Below are 20,774 nucleotides of genomic sequence, written 5' to 3' on the forward strand. Positions count from 1 at the left end.
GAAATAGATACTTGTAACACAGAAAGAAGCGCCATCCTTGCCAGGGGATCCCTACTCATATGTCCTCCCCCAGAGCCCAGCTCAAGGAAATAGTTTCTATTGAGGGAAGCTGTCCATTTGATAACTGGATTTACAGCAACCAAGATTCCCTTCCTGGAGTACTTCTTCAGAAGGTCTTGGCTCGCTAAGATGCTAAGGTCCAACTGCTACAACCTATGGATGCTTAGCCCAAACAGAAAGCTCTAGTCCTCCAAAATTCATTCTTCAAATCCAGTTGCTTAGCCATTACCCTAGTCAGGCTTGACAACAGGCTTTGGTAAGCCACATAGGGCTGGTGACCAATGGAGAGTGTAACATCACTCAAGTGTCAGGCCTTGACATCCACATTGCAGGCAGATACATACTGAGTGAAATGAGGAACGCTGAGCCACCACATGAAAAGGAACGCAAGGAAAGCCTCACTGTTCTTTTAGGGTCACTGAGGACACAGGAAAGACACGTAGCCAAGTATGGCAGTGAAGAAACTCCAATCCTAGTACCCAAGGAGCAATGGTCTGGGTGAAGATAGCAGCAGAGGGTTGTGTAACCAGCAGACAGATCCTTCTTGACCTATGAAAAAATCAGGCTCTGGCTCAATGGCTGACCCGAGGTACCTTCACCATTCACATTGTTCCCCAGACTGTAAAGATCCAAGGACAAGGGACAGAGCTCAAAGCTCTGCTGAACAGTGGTCCCTGGAGACAACTGTCTCCAAAAAATCACACTTTGAGAAGCACCTAAAGTGCACACAGCATTTTGCAGGGATTCTTAACTTGGGACCCCTTGAAATCAGATATGATTTGTGTTTGTATGATGAGCAAATGTGCCTTTTCTAGAGAGATGGTCTTTATCTTCATCTGATTTTCTGAGACTCAAAAAGAAAGAGACTGGATCTGTAAAACATTAACTACACAAGTGGTTAGTCAATATCCACGTGCGGTAGTGGCCATACATAACATTTCCTCATAACAGACAGTTCTATTGGACAGTGTTGCCTTAAAGAAGTGATCCACAGTAATGCAGGGAGATAACATTACCTGATGAGTAAGGCTGGGCTTTGAACTCACACCTGGAGTTGAATCTAGACTTTGCCACTATAAATCATTTTAACTGTGGGTACATTATTTAGCTTCTCCAAGGCTCTATTCTATCATCTGGGAAATATGAAATTTACCTCCTAAGGCCATGGCAAAAACTGAATAACCCAAATAAGTGTGAAGTGCAGTACCTGTATTATAGCAAGCTCTGAACAACTGAACAAGCAGTAGCTATAATCTTTCCTCATATTATTCATGCTCCATAATTCCTTAATGGGAATGTCCTCTATTTTGGATACCTGGGGCTTTTGATTAATTACTATAAGTACCTATTCCTTGACTGCTTCCAGCCATCCTTTTCAAAAATTCTTTCCAACTGATTTATGAATCACAAACTAAAGAGGCTAAGATCTGTGGTATTACATGTAAGGATGGAGGTGGGATGGCTACTTGTATAGAGGACTGTGCAAGGTGCTTCATTAATTATTAGGATCACCATATTTATCACAGTGTTAAATACAATAAGAAAAAATTGGAAACAAATCTAAATGCCTGTCAATAGAGCACTGGAATACTGGCATATGATAAATCCTTTCAAAGTAATATACTTTCATAAATATTTGTTGCTATGGTTAAATGCTCATGATATAGCATGAAGTGAAAAAAAAAAAAAAACAGATCCAACTCCTGTCGCCCATGACCCAGCATCCACCTAAAGACACTTGTATAGATGTATGCCATGTTTAAACATGTCAAGAATATTAAGTCATAGCTCCAAACTATAAACAAATCAAATGTCCATTAACGAGACCATGGACAGATTGTGATAGGTATATATACACATGGAATACATACAGTAATAAAAACAAAAAGCCCATAACTGTATGCAACAGCATGATGAATCTTAAAAAGATAATATGAAATTTAAAAAGCAAAACTCGAAAGAATAAATGTGGTATGATTCTACTTATATGGAGGCCAAACTGGGGAAAAGTCAATAGTACTGCTTAAGGTGATAAACTATAAGGAAGAACATGGACTTGCGTACCATGAAAGTGGTCACCTCCGAGAGAAGAGGGTAGGGGAAGGACATGAGCAGGAAGGATACTGAGGCAGCTTTGGCAGTGTTCTGTTTTTTGGTTGGCAGAGGTGGTGAGTGATAGTTCCTTTATATTAATTGGGTTTTTAAAAAAATTTTTGAGGGGGAAGTAATTAAGTTTATCGATTTGTTTATTATCTTTAATGGAGGTACCAGGGATTGAACCCAGCACCTAGTGCGTGCTAAGCACACACTCTGCCACTGACATATATACCCTTTCTCCCTACCACACACTTGTTTTTTCCTTTTTTGGGGGGAGGGGGGAAGTAATTAGGTTTATTTATTTGTTTATTTTAATTTTTTTTTAATTTGGGAGGTAATTAGGTTTATTTATTTATTTTAATGGAAGTACTGGGGAATTGAACCCAGGACCTCGTGCATGCTAAGCATGTACTCTACCACTGAGCTACCCCTGCCCTCAATTGTTAAACTGTATCTTTATACCCTAATTTTAATTTCATAATTTAAAATGTTTTAAAATAAAATAGAGACAAAGGGAAAGTAAGTACAAAACTATATTTTCATTGTTATCTCAACTATACAGTTTTCTGCATGCATGGGAAAAACGAACAACAGTGCTATTCTCTGGGCAGCAAAATATAAAGAGATTTATACTGTCTTCTTTATACAGACTTTTTTCAGACTGGGATTTCAAAATTTCAAATTTTTTTTATAATTAACAAGTATTAATTTTTATAATAAGAATGAAAACAGAACTACCAACTGCCCAGTTTTTCTCCTCAATTTATATCTATTTAATGGAGTCACTCCGGGGGAGAGAAATTTCTCTTCTATCTGCCAAAGAGAAATAGGAGACAGAGAGGACCATATAAGTGAAATCAATACAAGGCACCACCACAGGTCTGGTTATTGTGCTAACGATAAGGCCTTAAGGGGTTCAGCTGATGGAACCCAGCAAAGATACTTTCCAGATTATCTCAGAACTCATACAACTCTCTGCCTGTTCTCTCTCTTTCAGGGCCTTGGAAAATGAGGTCTGTGTCAGTTACACAGTATAATTCATAATGAGACAAATCCAGTGGCTGAGTCTGATTATCTGACATAATCCAAGAATATACACTGTAAAAGGCTCTCTGCCTTCCATTAAAGAGAAGTCAGTTCGTGCCTGAGCTACACTACATATGACTTCTTTTCTAGATCTCCTCTATGAAAGGGAGTAAACATTTATCAAATGGTTTTTTAATTAAACTGAGTGTCCTGGAAGCCATATGGGCTCTTTTTCATGAATGACCCAAGGCTTGGGAATTCCAGTATGTTACTCTATATAACTTGGCCTTTGACGACCTTGAAGACTTCCCTTTAGTGATCTACGTACGCTTGCCTGTACAGTCATTCCTCTCTCGGTATCCGCAGCGAGACTTAGAGCAGTGGGGAAGCCTAACTTGGCTCCAGGACCCTTGCTGATACCATGCTCAAGTCTGTTATACAAAATGGTGTAGTATTTGCATATAACCCGACACACATCCTCCTGTATACTTTAAATTATCTCTAGATTACTTGTAATACCTAATACAATGTAAATACTATGTAAATATAAATACAATGTAAATGCTATGTAAATAGTTGCTGGTCCCTGTCAAATTCAAGTTTTGGTATTTGGAGCTTTCTGGAAAAAAAATTTTTTTTCTGAATTATTTTTGATCTAGGCTGGCTGAAACCTTGGATGCAGAACCAGGTATAAGGAGGGATGACTGAACTCAGCATCTATGATTAGATAACAGGCCTTTATGACAAGCCTATAACTTCCCAAAGCATTCTTTATTCAGTTATTTTTGGACATTTTATAGTTTTTCTCTTAAGAATATTTTGTAAATGGTAACTAAAACTCACTGTTAAGAAGTACCTATAAACATCCTGGTTTTAAAAAAAAGGACACAAAAAAATTATTGCCCAAGCTGTCTGATCACTAACATTGTTTTTGGAAGGAAGTCTAATGACCTATGAATGCTCACCACCTCTCAGCCCCTTTCAGAGAAAAATGTTGGTGGTTACTACACATTGGGGGCCATGTTTTAAAAAAAAATTTATTCAGTTTACTTAATAAATTGAATTAGTTAACTGTAATTAACTAATTAAAATTAATTTATATTAATTTAATAACTTGGGTGGCTGGGGTTTTTGAGATTAAATTGAATAAAAAATTCATCTACTGTTTTATACTTGTAGCAATCATGTAAAGTAGCTCAGAGTAGTTGTGATTTGCCCAAGTACACAGAACTAGTAAAAAGCTATACTCTTTAATGATACACTCCTTAATGATAACTTGTTTCTTTTTTTCTTGAGGAGGAAATTTCTTTTCCTGTACTCTAACCAAACACCAATACATCTATATCCTCCCATACAATGAATTATTACATCTAGGTACTACATCTAGTTATTACCTTCTGCAAGAAGGATGAAGATACTGAATAAGACACAAAAGCAAAGCACAGATAGTTCCACACACGATCAACCCAAAGAAGAACACACCAAGGTACACAGTAATCAAACTGACAAAAATTAAGGATAAGGAGAAAATATTAAAATTAGCAAGAGAAAAGCAACAAATAACATACAAGGGAACTCCCATAAGGTTATCAGCTGATTTTTCAGCAGAAACTCTACAGGCCAGAAGAGAGTGGCACAATATACCTAAAGTGATGAAAGGGAAAAACTTACAACCAAGAATACTCTATACAGCAAGGCTCTCATTCAGGTTTGATGGAGAAATCAAAAGCTTCACAGATAAACAAAAGCTAAAAGAATTCAGCGCCACCAAACCAGTTTTACAACAAATGTTAAAGAAACCTCTAGTCATCAAACCACAAAAAATGAGAACAAAAATTCAGGGCCTTTTATGGTTCCATATAAATTTTGGAATTGTTTGTTTTAGTTCTTTGAAAAATGTCATTTTTTGTGTGTTTTTTTTTGGGGGGGGGGGATTAGGTTTGTTTATTTATTTATTTATTTTAATGGAAGTACTGGGGATTGAACCCAGGACCCTATGCATGCTAAGCACGTGTTTGATAATGTTGATTCTTCCAATCCAAGAGCACAATATATCTTTACATTTCTTTCTATCATCTTCAATTTCCTTCATCAATGTTTTACAGTTTGAGTATAGGTAACCTCCTTGGTTAAATTTATGTCTAGGTATTTTACAGTTTTTGATGCAGTGGAAATGTTTATGCCAGTTATAAAATTCTGGTTTTTGAAGTGAAAAAAAAAAAGTGGATGAAGGGCCACAAATGTCAAAATATCCTTTTTATGGGTGAATTATATTCCATTACATACCATGCTACATCTTCTTTAGCCATTCATGTATTGATGTGCACTTAGGATGCTTCCATATCTTGGCAATGATAGATAAAGTTGCTGTTAATAGTGGCAGGGTGTATGTATCTTTTTGAATTAATGTTTTTGTTTTTCTCAGATATATGCCCAGGAGTGGAACTGCTGGGCCATATGGTGGTTCTATTTTTAGGTTTTTGAGAAACCTCCATATTGTTTTCCATAGTGGCTGCACCAATTTACATTCCCACCAAAAGTGTACAAGGGTTCCCTTTTCTCCACTTTGCCAATGTTTGTTATTTGTGTTCTTTTTGATGACAGCCATTCTGACAGGTGTGATTTTGATTTGCATTTCCCTGATATTAGTGATTTTGAGCAACTTTTCATGTTCCTGTCAGCTATTTGCATTTCCTCTTTTGGAAAAATGTATGTTATTTTCTCCTGCCCATATTTTAAATGGGTTGGTTGGCTGTTTGCATTTTAACTGAAGTACAGTTGATTTAAAATGTTGTATTAGTTTCTGGTGTACAGCATGGATGGACTTGGAGGGCATTATGCTAAGTGAAATAAGTCAGACAGAGAAAAACAAATACTGTAAGATATCACTTACATATGGAATCTAAAACAATACAACAAACCAGTGAATATAAAAAAAAGAAACAGACTCACAGATGTAGAGAAGGAAGTAGTGATTACCAGTGGGGAGAGGGAAAGGGAAGGGGTGAGATGGAGGTGGAGTATTAAGAGGTACAAAACATCAGGTATAAAATAAGCTGCAAGGATGTATTGTACAACATGGGGAATATAGCCAAGATTTTATAATAACTATAAATGGAGTATAACCTTTAAAAATTGTGAATTACTCTATTGTATACCTATAACATATAATATTGTACATCAACTATACTTCAATTTTTAAAATATGATATTATAAAATAAATATATAAATAATTTTTTTAAAAAGACACAGAGGCCAAAAAAAAAAAAATTAAAATGCTATCTCCCTAAATCCAGTGGGGTGAGCAGGAAGGTGCAATTCAGAAGTAGCTTCCAGGTTTTCTCCTCTTTTTGAAACAGGGATGAGTAAGGTTTCACATATTGACCATTTCGGCTCTCACTGTCTCTTGCTTTCCCTATCAACCTCATCTGCTTCTGGGGTCTCTTTTCTGTTTCCATTTTGCCCTAAGGGTGTTAACTTTTTCAGTTGTCTGCAAGAAGTCTACATTCTAGGATCACCTCCCAGTTGTGGGAGACAATGATTCCTCCTTTCCTTCCTCATTTGCTTCTTCTGGCCCGGCCCATTGGGCCCATTCCAGCCGAGACTCCCCACCCCTTGAGTCTCTGAGTTAAAGCTGCTAATATCAAGGCTCCCTTGGAGTGAGTCCTTCCTTTACCTTGTCTTGGAAGGTAGGTCATTTTTCGCAGGAGGGAGAGGGCATTGGAATTTGCTCTGAGTCCGGATGGTTATGCAAGATGCCAGGAGGAGGAAGCTGAGAGGGGAGTTGGTGAGTCAGAGGAGAGAAGCTGCACAGCTTGGCTAGCAGCGAGCCTTTAGAGCAGTGAGGAAGCCTAAGCCACTAACAAGGTAAGGAGAGAATATTCTCTGTGTATACCTCCAAAGTAGGGCCATTTTCCCCTGGCTATTGGAGCAGAGTATCACAGAACCTGGGGCAACTAAACTGGGGACTTGGGGGGTGGGAGGTCGTGGAGGAGGGTGAATCAGAATAACCTGGACAATTTCCCCCCAAAAGCACAAGCTGCCTGCCAGCAGCTCCCTATCCCCACCCAGCTCCATCTCTAAAAGAGTCAGAAAGAGCCTAGAGTGTGAGTAGGGCTATTCTGATGTGTATTTTGTAGCTGGTCGCTTTGATGCATCTTTTCATTCGGATGCTGGCTTTGGACTTCAAGTCTCTGTAGCTTCTCTGCTCAGGTGTTGGGGAGTGGGGACCAGAGGTGATGGAACTACAGGTTTTCTCTAGCTCAGGTGAGATTTAGTGTGATAATTAACACTCTCAGACTTGGGACCCAAAAGACCTGGGTCTGATCAGTCAGGGCTATTTCTATCATTGAGTCAATTTATTAAAGTTCATTTTACTTATTCTGAAAATGGGAGGTGTTGATCATCACTATTTTATACATTTAATCAGACTGCTGTCATTACTGTGGCTAAAAAAGGCTTTCAAAGTTGTGGAGCGCCATTCAGATGTAAAATCAGATTAAATTATGAGGTCAGCAAGTCAACCGAGGTAGAAGAGAATTCTGTCTTGTATGGCCCTGGACAAGTCTGGAACTTCTAACTGGAAGAGAGATACTTTTATATGTACAAAATAAAAATATCTTGTCCTGCCTTTCTTATGCAGGTCACCCCTCAAACAGTGAAAAAAACGCTCTACAAATGTTTGTTCATTCAGTCATACACTCAACAGATGTTTCTTAAGTCCTATACTAGGTGATAGGCACTATCGTTGTTACCAGGGACACAGCAATTGCGAACACCTTTCAGTCTAGTTAGAGCGTGTTGTTACGTGGAAATCCTTTGCGCAGGGGCTTATCTCACAGGCTTCCAGGTTCTGCAGCTGTATGTATGGATATAGGTTTCCCCAACCCAGCTCTGTTCTCTCTCTCTGCATAAATGTCTTCTGCCATCTCCAATTCTGGTTTTGGGGGCAATCTCACTGGGAAATCTAAGTTATGAATGTGTCAGCAGCTGGAATCCAGGGCTCTTAAATTGATGTCTGTTTGGTTTTTTTCTCAGAATTCCTGTTTTTTTTTTTTTTAAGGCTACAAAAATTATGGACTTGGAGGTCATTTATAATTCAGCCCTCTGTAATCAGACTGCTGGGTGAGGTCGCCCATCCTGGTGCCTCACGGTCCTGACTTAGGTGCTATGTCAGTATTACCCTTGGGTGATGTTTTTCAAGATCCTAAAGTTCTCATGACTTTCAATGATGGACTGTCCTTTGTGTGCTAAGATGATACTACTTACCCATAATTAGGGCAATGTGTTTTTAATTTAGGTTTTTGGGTGGAAATGATGGCATGTGCTGAGGGCTTTTTCCTTCTATTTTTCTTCTTTTTCTAACTGAACTGGTTAGAGCAAGGGAAGTATTGTGAGTAGACTGCTGCCCTGCAATGGGTCTTTTATTTCTTACTAATAAGTATTTTTTTAAATAATGTTCATGGTTTATTCCCCTAGTTCTAATTAATACATGCTTAGGATAGAAACTATTTTTTTTGGAGTGAGGTTAACTGTGTCATATTGCTTCCAAACTATGCCTCTGACTTTATTAATCTCTTGTTCATGCAGTTGAGACTTCACTTCTTATGCTCAATGCCCAATGAAATCACCTGAATTTTAGAAACTGATACTAGAAGAAAAGAGACAGTTGTGTGCATTTTAGAAAAAGACAAGTTTCAGTTTCTTCGTGGATCTCATTCAGGTATCTGATTTCTAGTAATAACTATGGCTCCTTCCATACTTAACTTTTTATTTATTCATTTATTCAACACGTGTTTAATGATACCTAATCACTTGTACATTTTATGTGCCTGTACACAAGTTAAGACACAGCCTTTACAGCAGCCCAGTGGGAGAGACATTGATCTACCGCTGTTTACTACAGCGTGAGAGACGGATGTAAATGTAAAGTTTAGGAAAAAACTAAATCTTTGGAGGAAGCGAGATACCTTTCAGGGAGACGGCTGACAGGTGGGCAGCATCTTGAGGAAAAAGCAGTTATCTTGCTAATGTCTCAGGGCTTCTCAATAACAGGGAAAGTGGGGAAGAACCGAATGTAAAATCTGGGTCCTAGGGAACCGAAAGGGAGGGGAGTGACAGGAGATCAAAGATCACATTATGGAGGGCCCTGGGCACAAGAATTGGGGATTTACTCCTGGATGTGTCAGAAAGTTATTGAAGGATTTTAAGGAGGGGAGTGATAGGCTTGTGCTTTAAAAAGATAGGTTTTGGCAGCAGTGGGTGAGAAGGAGAGCTGACAGGCTGTTGGGAGAGGCTACTTATTATCAAGGCCAGACTAGAGATGAGCAGATTCAGGATTTCATAACAGGGAGGGCAGGCGGGGTTCAAGCGTGCAATCAAACAGCCAGAAAAGAACACACAGGAAGGTGGTCTTGGGACTCTGAGATGAAAGTTAAGTCACAGACCTCTCATAAATGTTTACTAAACCCAAGGATTTAACAGAGGAGGTTAGTACAGGACTGGTGGGAAGAGTGGTGGTTAGATTAGAAGGGGTTACCATAAAAAGCCATGAGTGTTCTTTTCTTTACAGAGCCACCTCTAGCACTGACTCCAGTCACTGCAGAGGGGAGCTTTCCCCTGAGGCACGTTCTAAAGTATTCCCTGGCTGTTCTGATCACCCCCATCAAGGGTTGCTAGATCCAGGATATGTCTAGATCCCAGTGACAAGAGATGGGACTCACTTTACAAAATCATACTTTCCTTCTAGCCAGGGAAATTGCTTATGGAAAGAAAAAGAAAAGAAGTCAGAGGGTTTCCACAGGAATTCCTGAGAACCGTGGTCAGCTAAAGCCTGAGGATGACTGGGGACAAGCTAGAAGGCTAGGCTCCAGCTCTGGGAGAGAATGCGCATGAGGCCAGGAGGTAGTGGCAGGCAAGGAGGGCTCAGAGCACTCGAGCCCATTCAGGACACTGAGTTGGCCCGAAGCCAGATAGGGGAGGGATGGTGGAACTGTGAAAGGTCTACATTGTTAATCCCTAGGAAATGTTAGCTTTTTCCCCAGCTGATTATAGGCCCTGCATATAAAATTCTACCACAGTTTCAATATAATTTTACATAGGTCAAGTTCTTTACTTTCCTTTCTTTTGTTCCATTATTTCTTATCTTTGTTCCAAACTTTTCCTCATACTCATATTGCCTTTGGGAGAAGATTTCTTGCTAGTCATTTCCTCAGTCCTTGGTTGGGGGGAGGTAATTCTTGAGCCATTTATCAAAAATGGCATAGTTTCTAATCATTTCCTCTTGGGCTCATATCTTAGCTGGTCCTGTTCTAAATTTCAGGACCATGACAGGGATTACCATTTACTGACATTTTCCTAGCATACAGCAAGAATGTTTTTTGGCGTCAAGGAGAGATGATCCTCACTGGATCCTTTTGGCACATATAGAGGAAGTGCATTGTTGTAACGAATGGAAGAGAGGGGTTTCTGGGCCACTGCCACACAAGATTTGGCTGAGGTCATCACACACTTCCCAGAAGGTTCAGGGGACTTCCATGGGGAACCTATGAGCTGGCCTAGTGTGCTCTATCTCTTCAGGAAGCAGGCTATAAACTCCAAGAGTCACATCTGTGGCTGTCCAATTTATCCTCTAATATCTGCTTCCTAGAATCCCTGGAGCTCTAGATGTAGATAGTGGTTTATGACCAGTATACAGGCTATCTGGACAACAAGACACCAAAGATAGACATACCTACACTCTTTGACTCAGTGATTGCACTTCTGGGGTGTTAGCTTACATACTTGTATAGTGACGTATGAACCTAAAGGTCATTACTTAAGTTTTTGAAATGGCAAAAGACTGAAAACAACCCAGAAGCTCATCAGTGGGGAAACTGGTTATAAATAAGTTGTGGTACATCTATACAATAAATTCTAGGTAGTGGGGAAAAGGAATAAGGAAATGCTTGATGTACTGCCATGGAAAGCTCTCAAAGACATATTGTTAACAAAGCAAGGTACCGCACAGCATGGATAACTTGCAGCCTTCTGTGTAATAAAAAGGAGAAAAATTAAGAATACACATACATTTGAATTTTCTTGCATATGCATAAAGCAACTGACAGGACACATTAAAGAATGAACCCAGCTGCTGTTTGGGGGCAAGCTGGGAAATGGGCAGATAGAGGACAGGTGCTGGAAGTAGGCTTCTCACTGCACAGTGATGCTGAAGCATCAGCTAGTGGATAAATACTGGCTGTTAGTAAATGGAGAAGAGGTTAGTGATTCAGCAGCTGGTAAAATTCTTAGTTGTTCTTTCCCCTCAAAAAATCACTGTGACCCCTTTAAAAAGTATGTCATTAGCCCTGTTTATGTCATTAGCCCTGTTTATAAATAGCTAGAAATTTTCTTATTTATGACTATAGGCCTCCTCCAGAGATATAACTGTTCTTACAGGATTTCCCCTTGCCTATCATTTAATATGTGAAAGACCAGAAGTGTGACAGGCTGGCCACAGGTCGGCAAGCACTCCCCTTATTCCTTTCCTGCATTCGGAATCTTAGGAAGCCTTCTTTTAAATTCTGAGTCTGTGCAGTTAATGTCCATGATAAGGATACTTTTAAAAACAATTTGAACCATGAGACTGTTACCTATTAAAACCTTTTTAAAAATTGGTGATAAGCTTTATCACTAGGAGAAGAGCATATTCTAAATCCAGCTCCAATTACTATTGAGAAATACACTTTCTCGTCTTTATTAAAGCTTGAAGGAGTAATTTCTTGAGTATAGAGTGGTATGCAAATTAGCACCTTGCTACTACTAATATTTTACATTATGTGAAGTTATCTATTTTATCTCTCGGTAGTTATTTAAGCCAGGAAGTCACCTACAATAACCCAGAGTCATCTCAACTCTTAAAGAGGGTTAAGATCGCCCTCAGAATAATATTCTAGCATGGCACTGGGTACCATGGTCTTTTCACACAAAACAAATCCTGATTGTGAAGGAAGTTAAGTTCAGGTTTGCCACCAGTCTATTTGAGCCTTACTGTAAATTACAAAGTGTAATTCCTTTCTCTAGATATTTAACATCTAACAACTGCAAAACCATTCTCATATACTTATTCTGTTGGACCAAGATGTTTTACTGTCACCTACCAGACGTTTTTTATAATAAACATCTCAAATCCTTGATAAGAAGGCATTCCCTAGGGCTGGGCAGTAGACAACATGTCCAACCATACTGAGCAGCCCTGAGTAGGTTGTGTCAAGTAGTCAAGCATTCCCCCAAGCAGCAACACGGTGGCCAACAGGCCACAAGTATCACTACTGCAGCTCTTAGTTCGGCTGTCAAGGAGACAATGACACAGAGTTGGCTGTTAAGGAGACAATGATTCAATCCAAATAGATGCAGATAGTTGATTACCTACACAGATGCAAGGTCAGCAGTGGCTCAGCTCCTCATGTCCCAAAGGATGAGACCAAAGCAGAGGGGACCGGATGATAGGTTCCACGGGCACTTAGCTCTGCTACTGAGGAAAAAACTCCAAACTACAGCCAAGCAGTTTTATAGCCTGCAGCCATATCCTTCAAGGTACTGAAAGTTCTGTATTTAACTGAGTTGAAGGAGGGTAGTGAAAAATGGCCTTGGCACTCTCCCTCAGGATGGGGATGGGTGGCTGGGCAATGGCCTCAAGGCAGTTCCTCACAAGTCAGCGTACCTCCCTTAGTTTCAAAAGGAATCACAAGGCATTCACCCCAAAGTTGGATAAGGCTGTGGTTAAGCTTTGCCTCTAAGGCCTATGTGAAGACATGCATGTCACCAGGGTGCCAGGTTGGAACTATTTCCCTATATTCATGAAATATGGCTGAATTCACACATATTTGAGAGCTCAATGCACAAGAAAGACCAGGAGGAAGTAAAGAGCCTAAAATAAACAGAACTTATTGACATACTAACTAGAAGGGACAGGAAGTGATCTGAAGAAGGATTTGTGCAATTGGCTGCAAAAAAGTTCCAACAGTCTACACTGCTCTTTGGTGAGGGTCAGGGAGAAGATGGCTTTGGCTAGAAAGGGGATGGAAGACAGATACCAAAACAGCAGGCTTACCTACCCCCTCTGCTTGTCCCTTGAAGGTGTTCCACTTCAGCATGATACTACCCCCAAAATTGAAGCTACTGCTGTTCCTGTCTTCCCAGATGGCCATCTTTATCCTATTCATCCATCTCTACAGCTATAACTTCAACTCCCAGAATACGAAGGAGGAACCCAACCCCACACACATGCACGTGCTGGTCCTGTCTTCGTGGCGCTCTGGCTCTTCTTTTGTGGGGCAGCTTTTTGCACAGCACCCAGATGTCTTCTACCTGATGGAGCCTGCCTGGCACGTCTGGATGACCTTCACACAAAGCACTGCCCAAAGGCTGCACATGGCAGTGCGGGATCTGATACGGGCTGTCTTTCTGTGTGACATGAGTGTCTTTGACGCCTACATGAAACCTGGGCCCCGAAAACAGTCCAGCCTCTTCCAGTGGTACACCAGCCGTGCCCTGTGTTCCCCACCTGCCTGCAACGTCTTGCCACAAAATGAGACCATATCCCAGTCTGACTGCAGGATCCTGTGCAATCAAGAGCCCTTTGAGGTGGTAGAGAAGGCCTGCCACTCCCACAGCCACGTTGTGCTCAAGGAGGTGCGCTTCTTCAACCTGCAGGTGCTCTACCCACTGCTGAGAGACCCTTCCCTTAATCTGCACATTGTACATCTAGTCCGGGACCCCCGGGCGGTATTCCGTTCCCGAGAACGCACCACGCAGGATCTCATGATTGACAGCCACATTGTGATGGGGCAGGACTGGCAGAAACTCAAGAAGGAGGATCAACCATACTATGCAATGCAAGTCATCTGCCAAAGCCAGCTGGAGATCTACAAGGCTGTGCAGTCCTTGCCCAAAGTCCTAAGGCAGCGCTACCTGCTCATGCGCTATGAGGACTTGGCCCGGGACCCCCTGGCCCAGACTGCCCGAATGTATGAATATGTGGGGTTGAAATTCTTGCCCCAGCTCCAGACCTGGGTGTACAACATCACTCGAGGCAAGGGCATGGGGGGGCACGCCTTCCAGACAAATGCCAGGAACGCCCTCAGTGTCTCTCAGGCCTGGCGCTGGTCCCTGCCTTACGAAAAGGTTTCTCGACTTCAGAAAGTCTGTGGGAATACCATGAATTTGCTGGGCTACCACCTTGCCACATCTGAGCAAGAGCAGAAAAACCTATCACTGGATCTTTTGTCTACTTGGAGTCCCTACCAGCAAATCTACCAAGAGGGTTGAGGAGGTTCTGTCTCCACCTGGCACCAGCTTCAGCCACATTAACTGAAGGCTGCTTCTGAGTCTTGATTGTGTGTGTCAGTGTATGCGTGAGTATGAGTTGTGCCCACCCATGTTCAACTCGAGAAATCTTTGCTCATGTCTAGAAAAGAGACTCAGGACTCACTTATGTGAGTGGCACATTCCACCATCAAAATGGGAGTAATGCCTTTCCTCTCTTCTTGACCTTCTTATCTGTGTATACCTCAGAGACTTCGTGGCCTGGGTCCTCTGTGGCACCTTACAGTATCACTGGAGTAAATCCATAGACCTCTTGGTTCACATCTTGCCCAGCAGGACAGGACAGAGACGGGAAAGACCAGGGAAATGGGTCTGTCACCAAAGGGCCCATCAGCACATTCAACAGACATGTGAACTCTGAGCCCTCAGAGCTCCCTATGGATTCAAAAGGGAATGGGGAACAGGGCTGGATGCTTACCTGTGAGCTTGGCCATCACAGCTACCAGTTACCACAAATATGAAACAAAACCTCTGCGCAACAGCAAGCTTTTAAGTTCATGGCATGACTGGGCCTGATTTGGACGTCTGAGTTCCCCTCAATGTTTACCTGTGAAGCTGCCATCTGTTAATACTAAAATCTGTTAACACTAAAATTCCAAAATAAGATTCTGTTTGGAGTGTACCTTTTTATGTTTTCTAATTACTTAGTAGTAAATGCTCATTCGTATGGGTTCCTAACTAAGAGCATAATCATCTTTATAGATTTTAAAAAATAATTGTTATTATCTATAACCCACATACAGAAAAAATTGCTAGGATAGTGTTTGGTTCAGATGGATGGACTAACTCTTAACTGATCAATACTAATCAATACATTGCCCTCTTAAGAATTTAAATGGAGAATAGAAAGTAGACAGCCAGGGGCTAAGCCCTTTCTTGTGTGAGGCAGAAGTTGTAATAATACCAGAGTCATCACTCAAGGTTCTAGAGTTCTTTGAATACCACCCCTCGGTCACAGGACCTTGGTTATAGCACGATTGGTTCTATTCAGCTCTTCCTGATCCCCTCCCCTAACAAGAAAAGTTGTTTCTCACAGTCTTTGCAGCATTCCCCAGATCTACTTGTGTATCGGAATCACCTGTTAAAAATATGTTTTGCTGTGCCCGACCTCAGATCTGCTGGAACTGGAATCTCCCAGGGGAGGCTGGGACTCTGTATGTTTATCAAGTGACCCTGGGTGACTCTTCCACAGCCAGCCTGATAATACACAGTACACCCTGCCCTGGGCAGCAGCACTGTTTGCCTTCTTGCTTCATGACACGTGATTTTTCAGCCATGCTGAGTATCTCTGCCATTCACTCCTGACCTGGGTGCTGTCCTTAGGTTAGAAGGAATAGGAGGAAGGTCTATATATGTCTGGAAATCCGTGGACTTCTGAGTCCTGACTTTTTAAATATTTCACTTTATTCACATCTGAGAAATAGCCATCATTTCATCTTTCCTTTCGTTCTCACTCCCACTTCTGACATGGTCCTCACCTCACAAAGTTCCCTCAGTGTCATACGGGCATTCTGCCACTCAATTCTGCTGAGTAGCTCTAGGGCTGCGCCACTGCCTGAGACACCTGAGTAGCTACCTTTGCCAGCTGGGTCTTTAAAGTTAATTTATACGGGATTTAGAGGAGTGAATTTATTCTAATATCCAGATCCAAGCCACTCTAGACCCTCTTGAGAGCCTGGGATCTCCCAGGAAAATGCTTCTTGCCTCTACAAACCTTCCAAAACTATGAAAGAGTAAAGTCTCCCCAACATTGAAAATGAGGCCAGGGCAGTATGTAACAGTGCAAACACATTGAAGAGGGTCAGTGAGGGGAAGAGACAGTGATAGACTCAACCATCTCTGATGTGTCCTTTGAAATTCCAGCCTTCTACCTGCATTGTCTTAAAGTTAGGAACTTAGGAACCTAAGTTCTAATCTCTATGGGATGCTGGAGTACAGAGCTGTTTGCTTTTCCATCTCCAAAAGAATCGCCCCATCCAAAGACAAGGAAAGAGATTAGCCATGTGGAAATCTCAGAATCTTAAGTCTACTTTACAACAGTTTTAAATTTCCTATATTTTAAGTCTTAACGTCAGATGAGGTCCAGACAGCTAGTAGCCATCCTCTTGAAGGACAGTCTATACACTATCCTATATGAGCCACTGGTAGTTGTTTAGATTTAAATTAATAAAAATTAAATAAAAATTCAGTTCCTCAGTTGCACTAGCGATGTTTCTAGTGATCAGTAGCCACATGTGGTTAGTGGCTACTATATTAGACAGCATAGATATAGATCATTTCCATCATTGCAAAAGTTCTATTGGACAGCTCTGGTCTAAATTTATTTCTATTTGTGTGTAGCATCTTATCTTTAACCTCAAACCTCACCACCACCCAAAAAATTTTGGAAAATATATGATAATACTATAACAGCATTCTTACATAAGACTGCATAGTATAAAATCATGCTATGCAACATCTAAAACTCTGACCTAGTGTTGAGTGAGGCTTAGAGAGCAATCAAACGTCTCCTATTGAAGCATTCAGGCGGCTGGCGCTGGAATTCAGTGATGTGAGAGGCAGTATACTCAACTACGGAACACGGGGAATCTGAGGAGCTGAGAGCCCATGACAAGTGTAGAGGACTGTGTTCTGCTAAACGTCCTTTCTACTTTGGAGACATCGCTTGCAGCCCTCAACCCCAACAGCAGGAAGGCATTTGTTTGGGGTCAGCCTAGTGCCAGGCACATAGCAGGCTCTCACTAGACCCTTATTGATTCAGCTGCATGGGGTCTAAGGATGAGTTTGACCACAGATAAGGGATGAATTTGATCTCAATTTCTCACGGGTAGTATTCAAGTTTGGGGAATGAGCTCTTTCATGTCTAGAGAAAACATAATGGCCTGAAATGCCTAATTACAGGAGAGCAATGGCTGCTTTTACAAAAAGCCACTCTGGGCAAGTGCACTAAGCCCTCCACTTTGGGGAGAGAAGGGAGCCCCAATTTTTAAAATATTTTTTTCAGAGGGTAAGAAAAGGCTAGTTTTGAAACAAAGGGGCTTTGATTGTAATTTAACTGTGTTATTTATGTGCCTTCATTTTCTACATAACGAGAGCAATTGTTAAGTTTTTAATAACTTTTAATTAAAATTATATTCTTCTCACCTTATGAATAGTAGTTATGGGGAAAGATGAGAAGGTAGACTCAATTTCTGATTATTTTTGTGCAAAAATCTGCCATTGTATTGTCTGTAACATGTTTCTTTCAAAATAAAAGTTTATAATTTACTATGTGGTTTAGACCTGAGCTAAATATAAATTAATTTATCTGACTATGCATCTTATCATGACTCTATTAAATTGCTTCACAGACCAGCAAAGCAAAATTAAAAATAAGCATAGTTGAGTAACATAGGCCAGTTAACAAACCTCCGGTAGGCACTAGCTGGAGATCCCCAGTACCCTGGCATTTCTGTCGAGGGCTATGCCCCTCTTCTGCATAAATGTTCCTGATCATTCAGAGAAAGATTATTTTTTAAAAGCAGTATTGAGGAAAAAGTAAGGACAAAAAGCCAGAGCAAGGAGCTTGAATCAGTTAAAGGGTTTCTTCCTTCATTCCATACATTTACTGGGCATCTGCTATATGCCAAAGAATGTTCTAGGTGCTATGAATACAGCAGCAAACACAGCAGGCAAAACCCCTCCCTTCATGCAGCTTATATTGAGTCTGTTGGGAGTAAAGGAACAAACAATAAACGTGTCAGGTGATGATAAGAACTATGGGGAAGGATAAAGCTGGGTAAGGGGTGGGAAACTTTTTTAAAGAGGGTAATAAGGGATATCTTTGCTGAGAAAGTGCTATTTGAATGCCTCCCTCGTGAAGCAGAGATCTGGGACAAAGTGCCGTAGTAAACGTCAATGTCAACATGGGAAGAATCAGTAAGGGTCTAGTGAGAACCTGCTACATGCCCGGCACTAGGCTGAGTATTGTGGAGGATACAGCAGTGCAGACGTTACAGCAAGGACAGCATGACACAGAGGTTGTGCGTTCATGAGCACGCGAGGTCTGGAACCAGGATGCCTGGGTGACTTTGCTTTACCACCTGGGTGACCTGAGCAAGTCCCTTAACACCTCCATGTCTCAGTTCCCTTAACTGTAGGGCGGGCAGGATAATAGCAGTACTGACTCCTTGGAGTTGCTAGGAGGGCATGATAACGAGTGAGTGTACGGAACACCCTTAGAAAGCATGTGGTGCTCACTAACAGCAGCTGTGACTCTCTTGGTAACAATGCTGATCTCAGCTCTCAAGGACTGTCTTCCATCCTTTCTGGTAACATCTTTCTCATAGTGATATTTAACAGAAGATCACAATCCTTTCATGGCATTTCTGCCCATACTGATACCATTAGAAGATTGACAATTTTCTGATATTCTAGTTTCTCAGCACCAGTAGTTCTCAAGCAGCAGTGATTTTGTCCCGCAGGGGACATTTGGCAATGTCTAGAGACATTTTTGCTTGTCACACTTGGAGGGGTGGGTTGTTACTGGTATCTAGTAGGGAGGGGCCTGGGATGCTGCTAAACGTCCTACAATGTACAGGAAAGCCCTCCCTGGACTAATACATGACGGACAAAGAGCTGATAATTCCAATAAATTTCTCTTCCATCCTCAGTTACATTCAACCTCATTCAAATGGTATCCCACTAGGCCAAACATCTTGACTGGCAAGATGTCATAGCCTGAACTCTTTTGATATGCACTCAAGTCATCTCAAAGGGAACAGAGGACACATTATAAAGACACAGAGCAGCATCACAGAGGTCTGATGAGAGGAAGTGAGTGCAACCAGGCTTCCCAGTCGCTCACTGGCCAATGTATGCCTTAACAGGTCCTGGCTTATGTTCATCCTCATTCAGTTAACTATAGTTTGAAGAAAAGACTTTAAAGGGGCAAAACATGGTCATTTAGGGCCTCGGGGAAGATGGGAAGGACAAATGAAGCCAGAAACAGACACTGAGCTAAACAAAAGAGTTGTCAAACACATCTAGGAACAGAAGAATCATTTACAGATATCAGAAAGTTCCATAGGCACCACGGGATTTAAACCACAGTTGTCAAACTTTTTTTTCAATATCACCCCCGACCCTCAAAAAGCCTTCTTAGGTATTTTTTCCCTAGTTGCTCCCCCATTGTGAATTTTTTTTTTATTGAAGTGTAGTCAGTTTACAATTATTTTTTATTGAATAATAGTCAGTTTACAATACCATGAAATGTTAATACCACAAATAAACTGCATATCTGTTTTTGTATGGTGGCCCTTTGGAGGGTCACAATCCATTCTGGTATCTACTTTTTTTTTTTTTTTTTTTTTTTGGCCTCCCAAGAACTGCTTTTTACCCCCTTGGTGGTAATACCTCCTCCACTGATGCAAGATTTAGACCACAGTTCCTCATATTTTTTAAGCTCGTTTTCCACCCAGCTCCTCTCTTTTTTTCCTTAACATGTCTTTTTATTCATTATCTCTCCAAACTGTGTTCCTTGCTCAACAATAATTGAAAGTGATTATGTAAAATAACACATACGAGAGCAACTTGTAAACTGTAAAGGCCATGAAAATGTTGGTTAGCGGTGGTAAAAATACTGCAAGTCACTTTGACTGCTGCCCTCCTTGCCAGCCCTAATCCTAACCATTTGGAATGGTCTGACTCATTGTCAGTTTTCATGTCTACTCCTTATCATCCTGGAAGAACAATAAGGAAGCTAGTTTATGGCTTGTTTGTTTTCTAAGTTTATGACAAGAACTGATGACAAATGGAACAAGTACATGGAATAGGCTCAGAAAGAATGACATACATTTCAGGAAAAGTCAGTTACTGCTCTACACTAAACCAATGTGGATATAAGCGGCTAACTACAAATAATTTAAACATGAATGAAAAGAAAGGCTCCTGTCCTTCTATATAGCAGTAAGGTGAGTGATTATCTGATCCATCATAAACCAAACTATGAGATCTTAGCAGATGGAACACACACAAGCACGCACACACACGCACAACACTCTAGATGCAAATAAGCTTGAAAAAGTCCACTACACCAAATTTAACTAGGTTTTCAAATGTAAAACCCTCAGAACTTCAAATATGTTAACCTACATATTAAGAAGGGATTAGGGTGTATAGCAGTTCTCCCAAACTTCTTTGACCAAGGACATTTTTTCCCTTGATATATCTTTTAATATTTGTCAGG

The 20,774-nt window shown here is 41.0% G+C and overlaps 1 protein-coding gene across 1 annotated transcript; it reads left to right on the forward strand.

Moving 5' to 3' along the window:
- The first annotated feature begins 13,304 nt into the window (after positions 1 to 13,304).
- Positions 13,305 to 14,491, forward strand: CHST4 (carbohydrate sulfotransferase 4). Its single transcript, XM_011000109.3, has one exon. It carries the CDS (start codon positions 13,316 to 13,318, stop codon positions 14,489 to 14,491), a length of 1,176 nt encoding a protein of 391 aa, XP_010998411.3. The 5' UTR covers positions 13,305 to 13,315.
- The last annotated feature ends 6,283 nt before the right edge of the window (positions 14,492 to 20,774 follow it).

The sequence above is a fragment of the Camelus dromedarius genome, chromosome 9 (genome assembly GCF_036321535.1).
Source record: "Camelus dromedarius isolate mCamDro1 chromosome 9, mCamDro1.pat, whole genome shotgun sequence".
Classification (NCBI taxonomy): Eukaryota; Metazoa; Chordata; class Mammalia; order Artiodactyla; family Camelidae; genus Camelus; species Camelus dromedarius.

Bases quoted from the DNA above. Each gene is read 5' to 3' on its own strand.
- CHST4 (XM_011000109.3), top strand. From the start codon at position 13,316: ATGATACTACCCCCAAAATTGAAGCTACTGCTGTTCCTGTCTTCCCAG.